At 43.9% G+C, this 19,868-nt stretch overlaps 1 protein-coding gene across 29 annotated transcripts in view; it reads right to left on the bottom strand.

The window, feature by feature from the left end:
- The window catches only part of hfp (Poly(U)-binding-splicing factor hfp), a 72,681-nt gene that overhangs the window by 46,692 nt on the left and 6,121 nt on the right, over positions 1-19,868 (bottom strand). For 7 of the 29 annotated variants that reach the window (XM_077643257.1, XM_077643286.1, XM_077643266.1 and 4 more), the window contains exon 2: positions 9,656-9,746. In XM_077643257.1, the coding sequence (XP_077499383.1) occupies positions 9,656-9,746 (91 nt within the window). Of the gene's footprint in view, positions 1-4,753; positions 4,872-6,349; positions 7,311-8,898; positions 9,024-9,481; positions 9,547-9,655; positions 9,750-19,868 lie in introns of those variants that run through there. The other 22 variants (XM_077643441.1, XM_077643402.1, XM_077643354.1 and 19 more) reach the window with 17 other exon arrangements.

Genomic DNA, 19,868 nt, shown 5'->3' with positions numbered 1-19,868 from the left:
TCGGGGGGTTCTTCACAGCCTCCACAGATGTCACGATCAGCTTCGAAACAACACTAAAACTTCCAACATTGAGTTGCCGTCCTTTCATAAATTAAACTGCGCTGCCCTTGCCGTGAAGAAATTTTAAATTACGAATTTCAGCTATATCAAACTATATTACAATTTTTTTACCTGTTCGCTATAACAAGGTTCAACTGTACACTGCCATCTCATCAGTTTCCCACGTTCATATGCGTTCTGTAGGCACAACAATGTTATGTACTGGTATCTGCAAGTAACAACCTCTCAGTGCGCCCTAATGATTTAATCAGACATGCAATTTTCAATCCGGCTTTTCTGCTTTCTCAATAAACGACCTCAGCAGTATTTTCATTTTCTAATCACCTCGTCAAATAGCTTTATTTACTGCACTGCAACCACTAAAGGTATGGAAAAGCTGCAATTAGAAAATCAGAGTGCATCAGAAAACACCCCAATAGACTGGAGTTAACTGCAGTAATTACTAGGACATGCAAGTGGTGAAAACCTAGCATGCCTCCAGGAATTCACAAGCCTCATTGATATTGTGTCATTAGGGGTTTCTTAGCAACTTACAACCTTCTGATAACTTCTTCACATATGTCAGTGGTTACTAAGGTAACAGTTAGGTAACAAATATAAATATTCAATCTTGTGCAAGGCAACTGCCAACCATATTACTTGTTTCATCTTAAACGTGTACACCGCCCACTTTCTTCTCAACAGCAGCTGAAGTTATGCAGGGCACACTCTTAATGGTTGCTTCAAATTTCAAGCCTACGTTTTCCAGAAGCCATAACTATGGTGCAACTACTGCATTATAAAAGAGCCAATATGTGACAGCAAGCACAGGTAGTTACTATAAAGTGGCATGCTTTTATATGCAACACAACCCGTGTGCAAAGCTACGTGAGCAAACAACAGTAGATGCTGCTGAACATGCTTCTTCCAAAAACGCAAGCCAGCCAGCAAAGAATTCTGACCTCTTGTGACTAGTCTCACACGCAAGCCCTTGCAGCTCTTCAAAAACATTTTTTTTTATGCAAAGCGTCTCTGAATAACAACTCTCTGCCATTTGCTTGCTAAGATGCAACAAGTCTCCCAGAAAAAGGAAAAAACGCAAACAAAACAAAAGTGGCTAACAAACTGCAAGTTAATCAGGCATGCCTCTGCTAGGACCTGTATAAAATCAACAGAAAAAAAAAGGTCTGCAAGGGAAGCTATATAATGCCTTACAGCTAAACAGCAACACTTAGTGGAAGCCATTTCGCTCAAGCCAAGGCAAGGCACCTGCAGCAAACCACCCTACCTGAAAACATCCTACCATTATAATGTGCTCAAGAAAAGCAAGCAGAGAAACGAACGCCATAAAGAAATATTCCTTTTGAATGCCTTCAATACTCAGCTGCCGCTGTTCCACCCACAAGGCCTCTCTCTCTATGTGACCACACAAAACCTTTTGTTGTAAAATGCACAGAAATAAAAGCTAAGTCGTTGCACACTGACTAATAGTGCCCAAGATTCAAAGGAACTCCAAATTTGTAACTACTAGGCACAAGGTATGCCCCAGTCACTAATAAGCAGAAGTGCCATGCAAATGAATGCTTTCTCAGGCTTGCAATTCATCATAAAACTAATTAATAAATATGCACTGCTTGTTCAACCCAAAAAGTTGGTGTGCTCTGCTCCTGTAATACTCAGAACATGAAGAGACCCCCGAAATGGTTCGAACCAAGGGTAAGAAAATCGAAAGAGTGATAGATATTGAATCAACCATTACCCTCCCACAGAAATTTTCAATGCAGCTTATGTACAGTAAAAGCTCGTTAATTCGGACTCCACAAGGACGCTGACGCAGTTCAAATTAATCAACCAAAGTTCAAACAAACGAAAGTGAACAGGGTATGTGGTACTCTGCGATCGGGAAGAAGTCAGGTAGTGAAATTACCAAATTTATTGTTCAAAAATATTCAGTCATCACATGCTTTTCTCCCAGGAAAAATTGGAGGACGCTTAAGCTTCGCCTTTAAGAGTGGAACGCGACAGCGTGTTGCAGCACTGCCAGGGAGTCCACGGAACGCCATCTCTCGTTCGACAAATCTCTCTCGTTAGACAAATCGCTCTGCTACGTACGGTGAAACGGGCACGCGGAGCGGAAAACCACATAGATGCATTGCCAGGCACCTTGGCGAAACGCGCGGGATTCAAGTTGCAGTCGTAGTTCGTCGGCACATCGTTCTCAACAAACCCAATGCCACGAACGCCAGCTTCGTGGTGAACGCGCTTTGGATGTGCGCTGCGTTGTTCGCCGCTCACTGCGTGATTCCTGCGTGCCCACACAGCCCCACTGTGCCCGAACGAGACAAACGGGAGGTGCTGCCGTCGCGCGCTATCTGTTGGGGCAGTGGCGTACACTGCGAGGAGGAAGATTTTTCACTCACGGCCAACGCCACCGACGACACCGGCTTTTCAGCGACACGGGGCCCTTGACGCTGTCGCGTTAAAACAACAATCAGCACCTTCTGTTCTAAAGCCTAAACTTATCGGAAGGCCTGTACTTTACCTTTAAAACTGAAAAAGTAGCGGGCGGTGTTCGCCATGTCTGAACCTGTGAAATGGCGAGCCGCACCGGAGTAACAAAGGGCATGCAACCACCTGTGAGCTTGAGGTCGTAAGGTATGAGGCCACTTTTAAAAGCAACTTTTTTGATAAAATTCAATTTTAAAAAATTTTGTTTCATAAAAATGCCGATTCTTTACTGAATGAACTGCAACAAAAAAGATACTTCTACTTAACACCATTACAAAGATAAAGCCAAAGTTGTAACCCCCTGCATGTCTTGCAAAACTGAAACTAAGCGCTTCCCAGACAAATGAACGCCTAATTTTTGCATCATGTTATTTTTTCCTATTCATGTTTCAGTTTTAATAACAGTTTCTTATCATTTTTGCCCACATTTGTTTGTGTTTATATTTAAAACGGTCACAAAAGCAACGCAAGACATTCGGTACGCATTGGGTAGTTATGTCAGGATACCAACTGCGGCTGTGGTTTGTATGATGGCATGTGTCGTTCTAAAAATGGTAACAGAGGTAGGCTAAATGTTTTGAAGCCATCAGGATTAAGCCTGGTCCACTTACACAGCAAGCTTTTCTCACAGGTGACCAGCAGCGTATCTGGAAATCTCTTCTGGTGTACTGATGACACAGAAAAACTCGTACAAAAAAGGAAGCTGCCACGTGAGCAAAATCAAGCAAGTGCATGACTAAGGAGGTGGATTTCAAGACTCCAGGACACTGGTTTATGGCATTTGTGGCCATTCCAAATCTTTGTTTTTCTCCAAACTCACTTTTTTGCCATTCCTCTTTAAGCGAGCAAGCCTAGCTTTATCTGCGCAAAAAATTTTTCATTGAAGCTTTTTACACTTATTTCTTATACATCTAGCTCTGCACTGAACTACAAAAAATAAAATCATGCAATTTGTTTTTTCACTACTGCATTCTTTCCCCAATGGGGAAAGATGCCCATACAAGACCCTTTGTTTTGGGCAATTCTACTATTATGCAATGACCCCTTATGATATCACATTTAATGTGGTTCATTGCACAGCTCCTGTCTTTATTGGCATAAAAGCAGAAGCAATTTGACTTGCATTGAACTAAATTCAAGTTATGACTGCTGGCATCAGATGTATATTTAAGCGCATTTCATTTCTTTTTCATCTATACTGACATTTTGATTATGATAAAACAAAGTCTTTCTTAAGACTGACAACTTTTCTGTTAATAATAAATAATTTCTCAGAAAAATGGCCTCATACCTTAAGGCTAGAAAATCTAGCAGCGTGCGATCGTCCCACAGCTGCCACTTTTTTGCAGCCTCCGGGGCTTGCAAATTCACACTTGCAGGTCGCAGAGGTTGTACAACAGTTTAGGTTGAAAAGCGAAAAGTCCCTTGTAGAGCTGCACGTGCGTTACCCAATTTTCAAATGAGCCAATGAGCATGCTTTCTGGCAATATCCTGTTCCAATAACACACCGGCGTCGACATCACGCATGGTTTCATCCGTCCCTTGCACTGTTTTGTTGCGGCAGTTACCACAAACAAACGACATTTCTAAATCACCACACCGGGCACACTACGAAGTTGGCCGCTACAGCTGCAGCTAATCGCAGAGAACGCGACGCAAAGGGCACTGGAAAACTGAGACAAAGGCACACAGCAAATACCAGCGAGAATTTCAAATTGCTCATTTTGCAAAAGTTGCTGTTTTCCACACGACCGTGTGGTTTCGAATTCGGAGTTCTGGAGACCATTCCCGCCCTCCAAAGAGGCAGCCTCGCAGGAGTATTCCTTGGTTTGCCACGTGCGCAGGCTGCCCAGGCACAGAGGTTCCAATTAACGGGCTATATTTTACACATGGTCGAACAAAGTCATACAGCTAAGAAATTATCCAGAAATTAGAATTAGCGAGCTTTCACGGTACCACCACAGATATCGGCAATTATAAACAACCCTCTTCATTTTCTTTCTCAACTTGATCACTAGAGTGAGCCAGAAAAAAAATTGATTCAAAGCCAAGACTACACTTTGCTGACGAATATGTCACCTGGCTGCTTTACGGTTTATACAGTCACTTTCTTTTCAGCTGTTCGCTCCCACCTAAGCACAACAATAGTGAGGAGACTGGAGGGGAGTGACAAGACTCAATATCTGATTGGCCAAGCCTTGCATACCTCCTTCGCCTGCTCCATCTATAAACATCGTGGTTTTTGGCCGTGAATAACATCCCCTCATAATTGATGCCATGGAAGCAGTGCTGGCAGGATCTGCTCCAAAAAATGGTGCTGGAAACTGCCGCAAGGCACAGGGAATGAAAATATTATAAGAATTATCTGTACATTACCAGCTCATTTTTGAGGACTTGTGGATATCATGAATGCTCAATGGCATGAAATGTCTGTGATACTTAGGTATAGAACAAACTATAGTTTTGTCATGTTAAAGTATATTTACCAAATATTTGAGCACTACTTTCTACAGCAACCTAAACAAAACGTCCTTTCTGCCCTTCGCAAAGTGTTCACTGATTAGGTTTCATCTGTGACTTCATTGCAATGTAGCTGTCTATCATTTCTTTTTAATTTTTAATTTTTTCTTTCAATCGCATTGCATTATGTTTATTCCTTCTGTGGTATAGTTTCCTATTTTGTACAATGTATGAACTGTCACTGCTGGCGTCGACTTCTACGGGCGACGAAACCTGCCAAATGGTCATTGTGAACAGTTTATTCGTCACCCCGATTTTTGTACAACAGAAGCTGAAGTAATCTAATCATTCATTCTTTCAGTATTGCATGCATTTTTATAACCCCTTTGAAAACCGTTTCATGGGCCCTTTAAGGCCTACCATGGACCCATGAAATCAGAATACCTCAGAGTACACAGTCCTGTCCCCAATTCTCCTGAGGCCATGTACTTGATAGCGCTAGGTTTTTTCATAATGCCATGTACTATATCTGGACTTTGCCCGTAACAAGGCCAAAGGCATTATTACCAGCCATGAAGCCACATTTCTCCATGCATGGTGGTGGGGGAAGAGAAGGGGAGAAGAAGAACATTAGCATGTTGGAACCATTTTTTAGACCCAGCACAGCGTTTCTATTTGCACCTTCAGCACCACTTCAGACTGACTCAGGAGCATGTCATTTAGATATAGTTACAACAGATATTTAAAATACCAAGCACGCACTTCTTTTCCACTTTAGTGCAGTTACAATGATGCCTTCACTTTGATGGAAACCATATGTGGTTTTCATCCATTACCCCCAACTTTTTTTTTTTTACTACCCGAAAGTCAATGTTTCAATTCGAAATATTCAAGCTCTCTGAACAAACATGCAAACGTGAGAATGGCAACACTTGTTTCCTTCCATCTGGCGGAATACTGATGCTACCTAGCATGATGCAATGAGATCACAAACAGGGCAGTTTTTTAATGTAGGGGAAGTATGTGAATCACCTTTTGCACATATTTAGGCTCAGCTGCTCATAGAGGTGGCCCCTCCAATGACAAGTGATGCAATAAACTGAGCACTGCCACCACATTATTCTAGGTTTCCATAATTACCCGCCACTGGAGCGGCAGCAATGGTTTCAGCTTTGCTTGGGTCACCAAGAGCCCATTCATGGAAGCCCAAGAAAGCCCTAGCCAACTCGTACCAAGGGCCAATGCAAGTGCCTTGCCCAGGCTGTACCACACATCTGGCTAGTTAACTGACTGCAAAAACTCACTGCTGTAAGTAAAACCCAATAACCAATCGACTTATCACCTGAAAAACGTAATACTGAAGGAGGCAGAATGCAGAAAAGGGAGCAGACTGAAGGTGGCCATTACCGCCAGCTCTCCAGTCATGCGCTTTGTCACATTCGCAACTGTTCGCATCGTGTCAACACCGTGAGAAGCACCGCACGCCCTCTCTTGACTAAATGGTGTAAAAAAGACACAAAAAGAGAAAAACATGGCAATCAAGATACGAAGCCAAACAACACCACAAAAGCTAACAGCACTACACAGCAACAGTAGTCGTTACTGGCAGCTTTTGCTTCCCCAATAAAGTTCATTACAGCACGCCCAAATGGACACTACTATTATGGCTACATTTCACACGATGCCTTAACAGACAGGTTTCAGCCTGCTGTGTGGATACAATGTGTGATGAAGGCTGTACAATAAAATATGGTTATGACATTGATGTGCTGAATACATACAGACTTCAGATCCTAAATGAAATACAGCACAGTTTTAGCTTCTCTTTAATATATACAAGCACCCTGTACACAGTTACACACACTGCAGCACGCCTCTGTTTCAATGTCCTCATCTATCTCAAGTCTCAAGTGAGACACCAGTAAGATAGGATGCTCATGCTATTTGTACCAGCACTGGTATGCAGTCGCTCAAGCTATTGCGGTTCCTAGTCAAGAGTACACTTCTGCATCATTTACTGCTAGTTACTTCCAGGCAATGCATGTGGAAGTATAATCATGGTGACCAAGCATGGCCACGAAGATTTTACGAATGTTATAAACAACTAAAGCATCGTAATACTTGCACCACAACTACGCACAGCCAAAGAAAATGGCTGGAAGCTTATCTTCATAGCTCATAGGATGAAATTTAGGGTCTGAACAGGCCTGTTAACCCTTTAAGGCGCTTTGTACACAATCGTGTACACCGCAAACTCTCATGTTTTTCTGAGCATATGCTGCACCTAGCAGCGATTTCTTTCTTTCAAGTGAATTTAGCATCATTCATGCTATGCAGACTGGTTATTTTTAAACGGTGAACTGGGTACCCTGTCGTCCGCTATTTTTATGCAGACAGATTTTGCCATAGGTATCAAAGTCAACTTTTTTTCTCTAAAATTAAACATGAATGTGCATCTTTGAAACAGAAAACTATTCCAAGATCCCCGAGGTGTTTGCCCGAGAAATCATGACATTATGATGCTACTTTTTCCAACACAAACACTTTGTGCAAAATTTTACACATCCCTGAAAAAATTAACCGCTGGTAATTTGCACTGTAAAACCAACAGATTGCCATTCTTCATGCCTGAATATAATATTAAGGCTGAAAGATATTTGTTCTCGATGTTAAAAAAAAATGGCACCTGAAAGGGTTAAAAGCAGATGAGAGGGCAACATCTTGGTACACTGGAATGAGGACAATGTTAAAACACCACATTTGCAGCTCCAACATTGTTATTAACTGCTACCACAAGCTCTACCTCCTGTCATACCAGGCATACTGTGTTAATGACAATAACAGACAGTACACTATCCCACTTAGAAAGTTTACCACAAAGATGCTTGCCACGAACAGGCAAACGTTTTTGAATGCCCCGCAAGTTGAGAGGGGAGTGGGGGGGGAAGGGGGGAAGGGATCAAAACTAAGGCAGCCGACACTGGAATGATGGGGTGCCTTCAAAAAGTGGAGGAGCACAGCAGCTGAAGGCAACACCTGCAAAGACTCGCCAGGAAGACAGAAAAAAGAAACAAAAGATGACAGGTCTTTAGAAACAGGGTGGCTGCCATGAGTCACCACAGCAGCACGCAAGTGGGGAATGACATCACAGCTGCCCTGACTAGCCTCCGCAAATTAAATGTCATTCTTTTCACGCATTCATGCAGCTAAAGTACATTAAAAACACCTCAACATATTGTGATTGCACAGAAAGATTTTGCGAGCTCAGTACACCTGGGGATTCTGCCACCAAATATGCATTTGCAACCTGAAGGTTGCTAAGCCTTGAGGCCTACGAAAGCTCACCACCACATAAGCTGCAGCATTTGAATTAGCAAATTTCAGTACTACAGAAAATTTCACAGACACCTCTGTTGGCAACTGCAGTGAACGCAGGGTATTTTTAATGACTCAAGGAGATGCATAAATTAAAGTGGCTAAAGAGATTTAAGCATTGAAAGCACTGCGTTCCATCTTATTCCATGCATCGGCCAGAACGAAAGGGTTGAAAAGGCATGGAAAGGCTAGACGGTCTGCACACCTGTATAAGTATTCCTGCAATTAAACAGCCTGATCTTCGGCCCTCTCTCTAACCTCACTAATGCATCATTCAGCCTCACTTCAACAATGCAGAAAAAACAGAGTGGGGAAAGGGGGGAGGGGCTGCACAATGAGTGCAAAGGAGAGACTGAAAACAAAATTAGAGGAAACTGGGTAAAACTCAGCACAGGTGAAAGGACTTCACTGTCGTTGCTGCAGGTCACGTTGCAGAGCTGGCCTGCCGTTAATCCAAAGAAGGCACTGTGCATTTTACCGAATCACAAAAGCATAGTGGTGTAAACGCTGTGTCACCTGGAAAAGTTAAGGCAGCTGTGTGTTTGGCAGGTGCCCAATTGCAGAGAGCCACTACCTACACCTGCCAGTTTGGGAGGGGGCGCCGTGGAAGGCGGCCATCAGCCGACGCAGCTCTTCCGGTGCTAAAAAACACACAACCAGTGCCAAAGAGAAAAGAAGAAAAAAAAAAGACACAGGTTTGTATATGCAAGCAGACCTTTGTCACAAAACTCCATCATCGACTCGCCACCGACACTACAGAGAAGAAAGCACTCGCAAAACAGTAGTGCAACTTGATAATAGGCCTAGCTAGATACAACGTGCATATCACCTACATGCCTGATGCTTGCACAGAGAATACAGGAGATAAAAGAGCTCCTTAGTTTACACGAACCACATAGCAATGTGGAGGATAATTAAGCTAAACAAGACAGGTTTATTACAAATGCTGGAATCGCCTCATAATTTTCCTCAGTGCAAAGAGAACGGCCAAGCAACAGAAAGGAGGCGCATTAAAAAGATGGTGTGCGCAGAGACCCCATGCCCAGAAATTGCACTTATTAGCTGTGATCGCTACAGCAAAACAGACAGACCCGTTTACCTTGGTGCTGGATGATTTCCCCTCGCAACCTATTTCCAGGAATATGATTTTCCAAAGTGGAAAGGCTACAAGATACAAACAAAGACCAGCACACAAGCAACAGATTCACAGTTTGATCCTTAGAAATGAATCACACTCGGCACACTGGCCATGACCGAGGAAGAAACACAGTACCTTGCAGTGCTGCCTTTTTGGCTGGAGGACCATCGCTCGAGTTTTCAGCTTCAGATGTCAGATGTTCAGCCTCTGTCTCTCCTTTCTCTGGCTGCAGGCAAAAGAACCGATAACACATATTGAAAGCAGCATCCCATGCTGAGGCAGAAACAATTCATGCATTGCTGCTCATCAGCCCGCCAACCCTTGACGACCTGAAATGCTATGAGACAAGACTTGCCACTTTGAAAAAGGTAGTGTTAATTCCAGCATGGCATGAAAGCCCTTTGAAGTTGCACAAGATACAGCACTACATCAATAACCAGCACTGCAGTGAAACCGTGAATATTTTAGCAAGCGCAACTACCCTGAAAACAATGCTTGCAATAAGGAGAGATGCACACCTGCACTCTCGAGTGCAGCCACCTTTGCACTTAATTTATTAAGAAATATGCATGCTTAACAGTACAAGTGTGCAAAATGGCACCATTCAACTGATTGCCGCATCTATGCAGATTCACGACTTGCTTGAACGCAGTGTCCCTTCCGTCAAGTTGTGTACAAACTGCCAGTTTCTTAACCACAATCCGAAGTTCACACGAAGATCATGCTCCATGTAATTAGTTAACTTGTATACCACACAAAATGCTCAACATGTACCAAGGTTCCAAAAAGCATATGGGTCACTCCATGCCAAACGCACCAGAGTTTGCGCTCTACCCTCCCATATTTCTCCTAGAAAATTGATGGTTCTATGTAGCACTGTCGAAAGTACTTTCCCTCTACATTTGTGGGAAAAAATTGTCAGGTCGTGTGACAGCTTTGAATTTTCCAGCCCAGTGAAAAACTAGGTCTGCGCAAAAAATTTACAGAAATTACTTCTATAATTCGTACACTCCAATTTCTTCCTGAACAGTGTAGAAGCACTGCACTTTAGCATTAATCAGCCAAGAATAAAGTGCCACCAGAAATTTTTTTATATATTATAACTTCTTTAATTTAACCAAAAAGTGCCATTTTTACCATTTTCTCAAAAAACATATGACATTTGCGAGCAATAAGAAACACTTCATCGGCTGCCTGGGACATGCACTGTCTTTGCCAAAAGTAACCAGGCTGCATGGTTTGCTTCTTATGTGTACAGAGAAGTCCTTACAGCTTCCCTAAATATCGCAAGATCATTAAAGGTGAGGTCAAGGGCTTTTCTTAGAGATTTAGAGCTTGAGGAATGGCATACATGCTCCACTATATAACTCAGAAGCATACCACGCAGCCTGGTTACTTTTGGCAAAGGCTGAAATACTCGGGAAATTTGTCTGACCTCGAACAGAACTGAAGTTAATGAAAAAAATTCCAAAGTTGCAAAAACGTGAGATTTGCTGCATATTCGGCCTTAAATTCCATAGCGAAGTGGCACAAGCACAAATACAAAATGCAGCTGATAACACACCCAATATAATTGTAATTAAGCTCAGCGATTTATAATGGGAGCCTTTCTCACTTTAAGTGAGAAAAAAATTTTTGAAGCTGAGTGCCATCACCACTAGTGATTGCTTCGATAGAGGCAAAACTTTTGCAAAAGGCACCCAAGAGCTGTGCGATGTCAGTGCACGTTAAAGATCCCCAGGTGGTCGAAATTATTCCGGAGACCTCCACTACAGCACCTCTTTCTTCCTTTATTCTTTCGCTCCCTCCTTTATCCTTTCCCCATACGTTCTGGTGTCCACCAAGATATGTGAGACAGTTACTGAGTTTTGAGCAGCAGTGCTGCTCAAAATCCTAATCTACCATGCACTCTCATGTTCTGGCATTCATGCTCCTTCACCCCGATTGTAGCCGGCAGTCGTGCGCGCGGCGTCAAGTGACCTGGGCATCCAACGCAGCATGTATAGGAGCGTCTCCTGCCACTGGAGGTTCCGCTCCCTCCCTACTCTTCCCTGGAGTACCAGCAGTTATTCTTCTAATAGAGCAGATGACAGCCCTAATACAAAATACAGACTAAGGCATTTTGCCATACCAGTGTAGCATCCAGTGCAGTCGGGTGCTGAGCATGGTTTTTCTAGTAAAGATGTTAAGGGGCCACAAAAAGGGGTGTTTGAACTTGGCTTTAAAATGCTTGCACTATGTCGAGTACAGGCCATCGAGTGTCCATGCCGCATACGAGACCTCAAAAGCAAGCGGGAAATTTACAAAACATTTTTAAAAATTCCCGCTTTCGCACCTCGCGGCGGCATGCGGTGCCAGGCTTTCACGCAAAACCTGGCATACGACGTCAAGTCGTGCAAGTGACGCTAGCAGAAGTGAAGTGAAAGTATAGTGAAGTTAGCAGGCGGGGGTCATCATTGGTTCACAGCGCCAAATTCTTCCAGACGTCACGCGCTACCACGGCCACAGCCACTCCGTGCACGCTGCACCTGGCAGGGGTAGGGAAGGGACCGAGTGGGTGGGGCCAGCGGAGGAGCGCCGCCATTTTAGCGTGCGACAGGAGAAAGGCGCGAAGACGCAGAAGTTAAAATTTTGTCTGCATATAACCCAGCTGCCACAAAACGCATTAAAAAAATTCTTGCTAGAGGATAATTACGATGCGGCATCCTTTAACATCCCAGACATATCACAACTTTATTGAGAGCACCTTCCTGGGGCCCTTTAATAATAAAATTTGCTCTATGCTGCAGGTTCAGCCACAGTTACATGCTTAAGTCATTCCAGTAAATATGAAAGAGAATATGATGAACATCAGAAGTCAACAGATTATCTTCCAGAAAGTTTAGTGTTAGCTTTGTTTTGTTTTTTCTGCACACTCTAATACACTAAGTCCACTTTCTGAAGCAACATACCAGTTGACAGCTACAGATATGTATAGAAGTAGCGAGGCTCATTATTGCGACAACTCTCAAGGCATGCAAACAAATGTTCCTCAATGGTCTACGCATTGTGGGACAACCAAAAAGCTACTTCACAGTGTGCCCAGACAGTTTTGGTGCAGCACAGCCTCTCTTTACTGTGCCATGTTTACTAATCTGATGCGATTAAGCCGACATGCCACTAGTGACAGCCAAGTCAACAGATATTTATTTTTTCCACTGGTCCACACGTCTTATTGCCGAAACAGAGCTCGTGGACTGTACTTATCAGTTAATTGCTGAAGCTCACTTACCACAAGTGGCACACTGGAAAATAAACTCCTAGCTAGAAGTTGAGTGAGTGAGTAATTCTTTATTTACATCTTTATTTACAGGGAGGTGACAAGATTAGGGGGCAGGGAGATCACATTTGACGGTGAACGCATTCCTCACCGCAGGGCTGGGCAATAATACTTAATGAAACTATCTTTGATACAGATACCCAATACTTTAAAAAATTGTATTTTCAATATTGATGCAACCGAACCAAAATTAATTTCTGATGCAGATACTCTATACTGTATCATCGATACTTCGACAGACCCCTGAAATCACCAATATTAATAAAGCTCGTAATATGACTTGCTAGGTTAAAGGGCAACTGAAGCGGTTTTAGAATTCGATGAGTTTAAACGAGCCAAATGTATTAAACTTGCAGGTAAAGCATGTGAAATCTTTTTGCACTAGCATTTGAAATGCTCACATAATCGCCGACTAAAGCAGTGTCAGTGTTCAGGCTTCTCTGCAGTGCACAGCGACGGGCAGACACTGCAACGATGACATCACGTGCGGCGGCGCTCAGTTTCCAGCGTAGAAGCAGTTGTTTCAAGAAAAAAAACAAATGCCGTCAAAGGTGAAGCTCATGAAGCACTGTTTGGCGGCATCATATGACGCACGACAGCATGTAGACAAAGGCAGCAGACATCAGGCCGTGACGTCAAGCAGATGCGGCAGCGCTGGCATCAGCAGTGACTTTCGTTGTGTAGGCAAAAAGAAGACCATCCGCATTGAGTGCGCCACGTGTGCGTGTTTTGGGGGATAATTTACGGCGTACCGATAATTGCGGGGGATAATTGTGGTGCGACTGGTTGAGCCACAATGCAGAAGAAAGGAAGCGGCGTAAGTTTCCACAAGTTTACTGCAGTCATATAGGCGCAAAAGTGACATGCAAGGGCCGAGAAGACGGACAAGTTCGGCGACGAATCGGCTTCGCGACTAGCATTGCATTTCTGCTTTGAAACCTAATAAATTAGCTCAGTCTCTTAATCCACATCGTTGCTCTTCGGTCGCATGGTGAGCTGTGCAAGAATCAAGTAACGCCTGTAACTCGTTCACATTGTTGTGCTCGCAGCATAAGTTTATGTGAGATATTCCGTGTGCTTGTGATCGTAAGATTGAAAGGAGGGGGCCATTTTCAGATGCTGATCCCCCGTAAGACATCCCGAGCTTCGCTTCGCAGAAAAAAAGAGACAGAAATGCTGCTGCCAGTCGCCTTCACTGTGCAGCATGCCTAGAGATGCGAAGTGCTGAAAAAAAACGGGAAAATTCCGGAAAAAAACTGGTTCCTTTCCGTTTTTTTCGGAGCAGTTGGAAAAATTAGTCAAAATTTCTGCGGGGAAAAAATGTACAGAAATAAAGTTTACGCAACACACAGTGCCGAATGCGAAACCGAAACACCGAACGTGAAACCGAAATGCCGATCGACGGCTGAGCAATCGCCATCGTTACCACGTAATGTCAGCTCCGCCGGCGGCGAACCTTCGTCGGCTGGATACAGTTTCTCTTGTTTTGGTGCTTGTTTTGTCCTCTTTTGGCTTTCCTTCGCATCCCTGTGCAAATTGTTGCGGAAATCCTCATTTAGATCCGTGTTGGAGTGAATTCTGCAATGGTACGGCCACTTTCCAACGTGTGGATGCACTTCACGGTCGGGGAGACCATTGGCGGGAAACGGGGACCCGCAGTCTGTAAGTACTGCAACAGCAGCTATGCTTTTCCCAATGCCGCGGGCCTTTCTGGGCACATTGCTCAGTGCGTGAAATTCCCAAGAGCGGAAGTGACACCACGAAGCCGCTCTCGCAGCCCTTCATGTAGCAGTCGTAGTTCAAGCGAAGCTCATGGTGTAGTAAACCGCACAGCGAGCAGCGCAGCGTCAGCGAGTGGAAGGGTGACTCAGTTCGTCGACACGATGACACCTCAAGCGCAGAAGAACGCCGATAAAGCGTTGGCAAATGCGATATATGCTTCCAACTCTCCCTTCACCTTGGTTACAAATGACTATTGGGTGGCTGCATTTAAAGCACTCAGACCTTCTTACAAGCCCCCAAGCCGGCACAGCTTGGCTGGACCATTGCTCGACGCAGAATACGAGGCCGCTACCGTATCAGTGAAAAATTCCATTGAAAAGGCTTCATGCATCACCCTTGTCACTGACGGCTGGACAAACGTCGAAGGAGAATCGGTTATAAACTTTTTGCTGTGCACACCATCGCCACTGTTTTTCAAGTCAATCAACACCGGCACAAACAGGCATACCGCGGCCTACCTGAAAGAAGAAATCTGTGCAGTTATGGAATCGGTCGGTAGCTCAAAGGTAAAGGCGCTGGTAACCGACAATGCCAGTAATATGAAAGCAGCATGGGCTCTCATTATCGAGCGATTTCCTCACGTTACAGCGATTGGTTGTGCCGCACACTCTCTGAACCTGCTGATGATCTACTTACACTTGGCACAATCCAAGATGTGCATAAGCAGGCGAAAGATATCATCAAATACGTTAAGAAAACTCACTTGGTGTTGGCCACATTCAAGGAAAGGCAGGCTACAAAGTACGGCAAAGGTGTGAGCTGCAGCCTGAAGCTTCCGAGCAAGACGAGATGGAGTGGTGTCTGCCTCTCCTTTGAAAGCCTTTTGCGAAACAAGGAGGTTTTGCAAGAAATTGCTATAATGGAGAACGTGCAGTTCGACAAGGCTCTTAGGGTTGTCGTTCTGGACGAAGAACAGTTCTGGGTTGCATTGAAATCATGCCATACTTTGCTAGAACCCATCGCAAAGGCTATCAAAGCCGTAGAAAGTGACCAAGCCCTGTTGTCGGACGTCAAAAATTTGTTTCACAGTCTAGCAGAGGAGATTCAAACGAATCTGCAGTGCTCTGTTCTTCTGCAGAATGAACGGGATCTCGCCGAAAAAGCCTTAAATACACGCAAGGCGTTTACAGTTCGTCCCATACACTGTGCAGCAAACCTTCTTGACCCAAGATACAAGGGGCAAAACTTGACTGACGAGGAAGTCTTGTCAGCGTTTGACTGGATCTCTGAGCACAGTAAGCACATGAACCTCGAAGTCGGAAAAGTGTACTCCGACGTTGCAGAATACAGGACCAATGAAGGCATATGGTCAAGGTCCGGAATATGGGCCTCTGCTAACCACATGCAGCCTTCAACGTGGTGGGAGGGAATCTGCACCACTAAAACGGTGATGCCTCTGGCTCGAAACGTTTTACAGATTCCACCATCATCAGCTGCTTGTGAGCGAAACTGGTCCGACTTCGCCAACATTCATACTCTGCGTAGGAACAGGCTAAGTAATGACAAGGTGCAAAAGCTTGTTTTTGTGCACGCACATCTCAACATGATGAAGAAGGCTACAGATGAAGCCAGTGATACTGACTCCGAATAAGTTGTATAAGTTCACCTTTTCACTGCCTTGGTCAATGTATCCAAAGTTGAAGAAATGACGAAATAGCAGCCGCAGAAGAGGCATTAGAGTGTTTTTTGTTATAACTTTCATAACAGTTCCACAATGTCATGCCTATTTACAGAGAACAGACCGCTTTTGCTGGATGCTTCTATAATTCCTTCAATCTGTGAAATCCTTGCACTTGTTTGTGAAAAGGCAGAAAGAATTTCTTTTTCTTTTCTGTTATTTGCATTATGAGAGTAATGACTCTTGACATTGACAATAAACCGTTGTCATGCGCAAAAGAAATTTTTGTTTTTTTCCATTTTTTCCAAATTTTCTAAGAAAAAAAAAACATGAAAAAAACCGTTTTTTTCCCGATTGTTCAAAATTTCCCGAAATTTTGCATCTCTAAGCATGCCGCCAGGCACGCGACGTTTGAAGCAGCACCAGACTCAGGTAGTAGCACACACAACGCGTGGTTTTTTCCTCTATTTTCATTTTCGCAACCTTCAACAAGCATGTCATTTCAACACCGGTTCAACGATGCTAGGATCTTGGCAAAGTCGCGCAGTGTTAGTTCCGAGATCATTTGAATTTTCCCATTGTAGGTCGATCAGAACCTGGCTAACACAGCAAATACCACACCAAAAGCCACTATGATCGAGCAGAATGTGCACACATTAATGTAAATTCTAAAGTAAGCAAAATGATTTATCTTAGCAGAGTAAGGGTAAATTTCATCTGGAGCTTGAGGAAAACGTCTATGCATTCGCTTGTGCAGCTTTATTCAAAGCAGGACTTAAAGTGTTCAGTAATTTCCACGGTCTCCAGAGTAAAGCGGCTAGGCGAAAATAGGAAGCACATCACAAATTTCGTCATGTGAAAAAGCTGCTTCACGTCGTGCATTGCTTTGTCTATATCTTGCACTAGCAATCGGATATGATGCATCGGCCCAGAAGTTGAGAACTGTGGACGAACAGTTTCTCCCCATACCTCGTGTTCCCGCCCGCCATTGTCACGCTGTTATTTGTGGCCAACTAGGAGCGGAGAAGCACCCGATAGAGTGCTCCGCCTAATTCTATCTGGTGAACAGGTTCAAGAAGTGCAGAACTACTCTCCGAGCATCAACAAGCATGTTTGTAACCACAAGAGATGCGCACACTTTGAAATATTCGCACACGCAATTTGGTTTTGAAGGCAGCGTCACTTGGTGTAGTGTAGGCACACTACGTTTTTGCCTACACCCCACATCACTGACGACCGCAGTGCCACCTTTGTTTACAAACATGATGCTTGTCTATATGACCCATGGCCTAAGGTGTGCTAAGAAAATAGTTAAAGGGACAGAACACTGAATTTAAACACCCAATTTTTCATCAAAATGAAAAGCTTGCTGTCCAAGGTGCCGAGTTACACAACGGTTTTGTTGGAAATGATGTAGAAGGTTTTTTACCAAGAGTTTTTCTGCCAGTGCATGCGCCCATCTTTATGTATCCTGATGCATGAAACCATGATCAGTGAGTGCGATTGTACGTTGGCTAAAGTGCCATACCAAAAACTAATATAAATCTCAACCACCAGGCAGTAATCAGGCATTTTTATTATAGAGCAGAGTCCATTTTAGTCTCGACATCCAAAGCTGTTACGGCAGCGATGCCTCGTCAAAAGTTTCAGTGGACTGTGGTTCAAAATACTGTGGCACCATCTAGAGACAAGAGCTAAAAGTACATTGTCAACGATGCAAACGGGGTGTTGCTTTTCATCAAAAGGGGCACTGGAGAGAGAGTAAGCGATAATAAAATATGACAAACACTCCTGAAAGAAAAAAAAAAACGCTGTGCACTTCAACCAAACCAGCGATATTTTAGAGACGTGGTCATGTGGTGGGATACATCGATAATGACGGGTTTCACCACAAGACGGCTTTTTATGCGATTTTCAATGGCAAGTTAAGATTATAAATCATTGCTTCTTTGATACTGCAGTGCTATGAGGCATGACCTTTCCATTTCCGCCATAATCTCATGACACATTTTGGTCAGTGGTCGGCCCCTTTAGCAGTAGTAGGTAACAGCATTTCCTCAAACCGTCCGAAAGAGTCTAACGATGTAGCCGTGCTTTAAGTGAAATAAATGAAAAAAGCCTCTGCATACAGGAGTAGAGGAGCACATTGCTGTGTTGTGTTTTATGAAGGTGGCTTTTAATGTGGCAGAGTTAAGGGTCCCGTTCAGGAGAGAAACCGCCAATAGTTGGCATGTCGAGAAAATCAGGACTGGTCGAAAAGGTAGCAACGCCACAACACTCTGACCTCGCGTGGGTAATTAAAACACCCCACAATGATCACATTAATACAGAATTTCTCATTGGTTTACAGGGTCGTGACATCATTCCACCACCATTATGTAGTGCCTCTAACTCCTGAAAAAAGCAACTGCACTGAAAATAAAAACCGTTGAGCCAGGAGTCAAACCGCTGCCCTACAAGTCGCAAGTAGGGCACGCTACCCCTCGACCACTGAAGAGTTTTTAGAGCAAGAGCTTACTCCTTGGGGTACAAATTCCGAATTCGATGTGGATGAAAACAATGACCTTCAATGCTTCACAAAGTCAAACCAAACTTAATTGTAACTGTGTGGTGATATGGCCCAAGCTATGGTAGTATGACCCCATGATCATATGACTATCAGCACTGGGTACCTGACCTTGACACCTGATCTAACATTATGCTTAACAGAGCTTTTGCTCGTACAACTAGGTTCTAGCCCCATTGAACCCCAACCATTTTTTTTCTTTAGTGCCTTCAAAGGCCTCGGAATACAATGCAATATAAGTCAGGTGTTTATTTACAAAACCGCAGTACTGCTAGCTACCAGTGAATATTCCAACTTTTGCAGTTGTGTTCGTTTCCAAACAGCAATACAGTTTAATCATCGCAACCTCTGTCCACCAAAGCATGGATTTTTAAGCGTTTGACTTGGTTAAAGAGAGAGCTTGTGAGAAATGAAAATAAAAATTAAAAAATAATAATATAAACAACATAAAGAACACTGTCAATGTCTGAGTGATACGCAAAGAGGACCCCAGGCCGCTGAAGGGACCAAGTGACGCTATCGCGTCATACCCTCAAGCTTGTGTGTACCCTGAATTTTTATCAAACAATAAGAGTGAAGTAGCCACGTCGACTCAAAGATCTTCGAGGTATAAGAAAATAGAGTTCAAATAGCGCATCGCAAGAACTACGGCTTGTTGTAGCGTTACTCCTCCAAATGAAAGGAATGAGTCAGCTGATGTATTTAATGCTGCCAGCACTAATGACCTCATTGACGCACGTCTGGGAGAGCGCGTCACCTTTATCGTGCGTGCAAAGTAATGACCATGAAGGGGAAAGTCTCATTTCTGTGAAGGGATGTTGTTTCTACCAAGGTGTCTTCGACTGGTCGCTTTAGATCGCTCTAGAGCGCTCTGATAGGCGACCGCGCATTCGGCTGGTCGAAACCGGCCGCTCTGACTACATTCGGCTGGTTCTTTCTGAGCGCTCGCCTCCAGCTCAGAGCGCTCTGACGCGCTCCGAGAAAAAAGTTGGAGCGACTCCGAGATGTGTTCACGTGACAGAGCCACTTCCGCTATCTCGCGAAAGCGGTGCGAGGAAACCGC

Source organism: Amblyomma americanum, chromosome 1 (genome assembly GCF_052857255.1).
Source record: "Amblyomma americanum isolate KBUSLIRL-KWMA chromosome 1, ASM5285725v1, whole genome shotgun sequence".
Lineage (NCBI taxonomy): Eukaryota > Metazoa > Arthropoda > Arachnida > Ixodida > Ixodidae > Amblyomma > Amblyomma americanum.
Note: the sequence above shows the minus strand (reverse complement) of the source record. Positions and strands in the feature narration are given on the sequence as shown.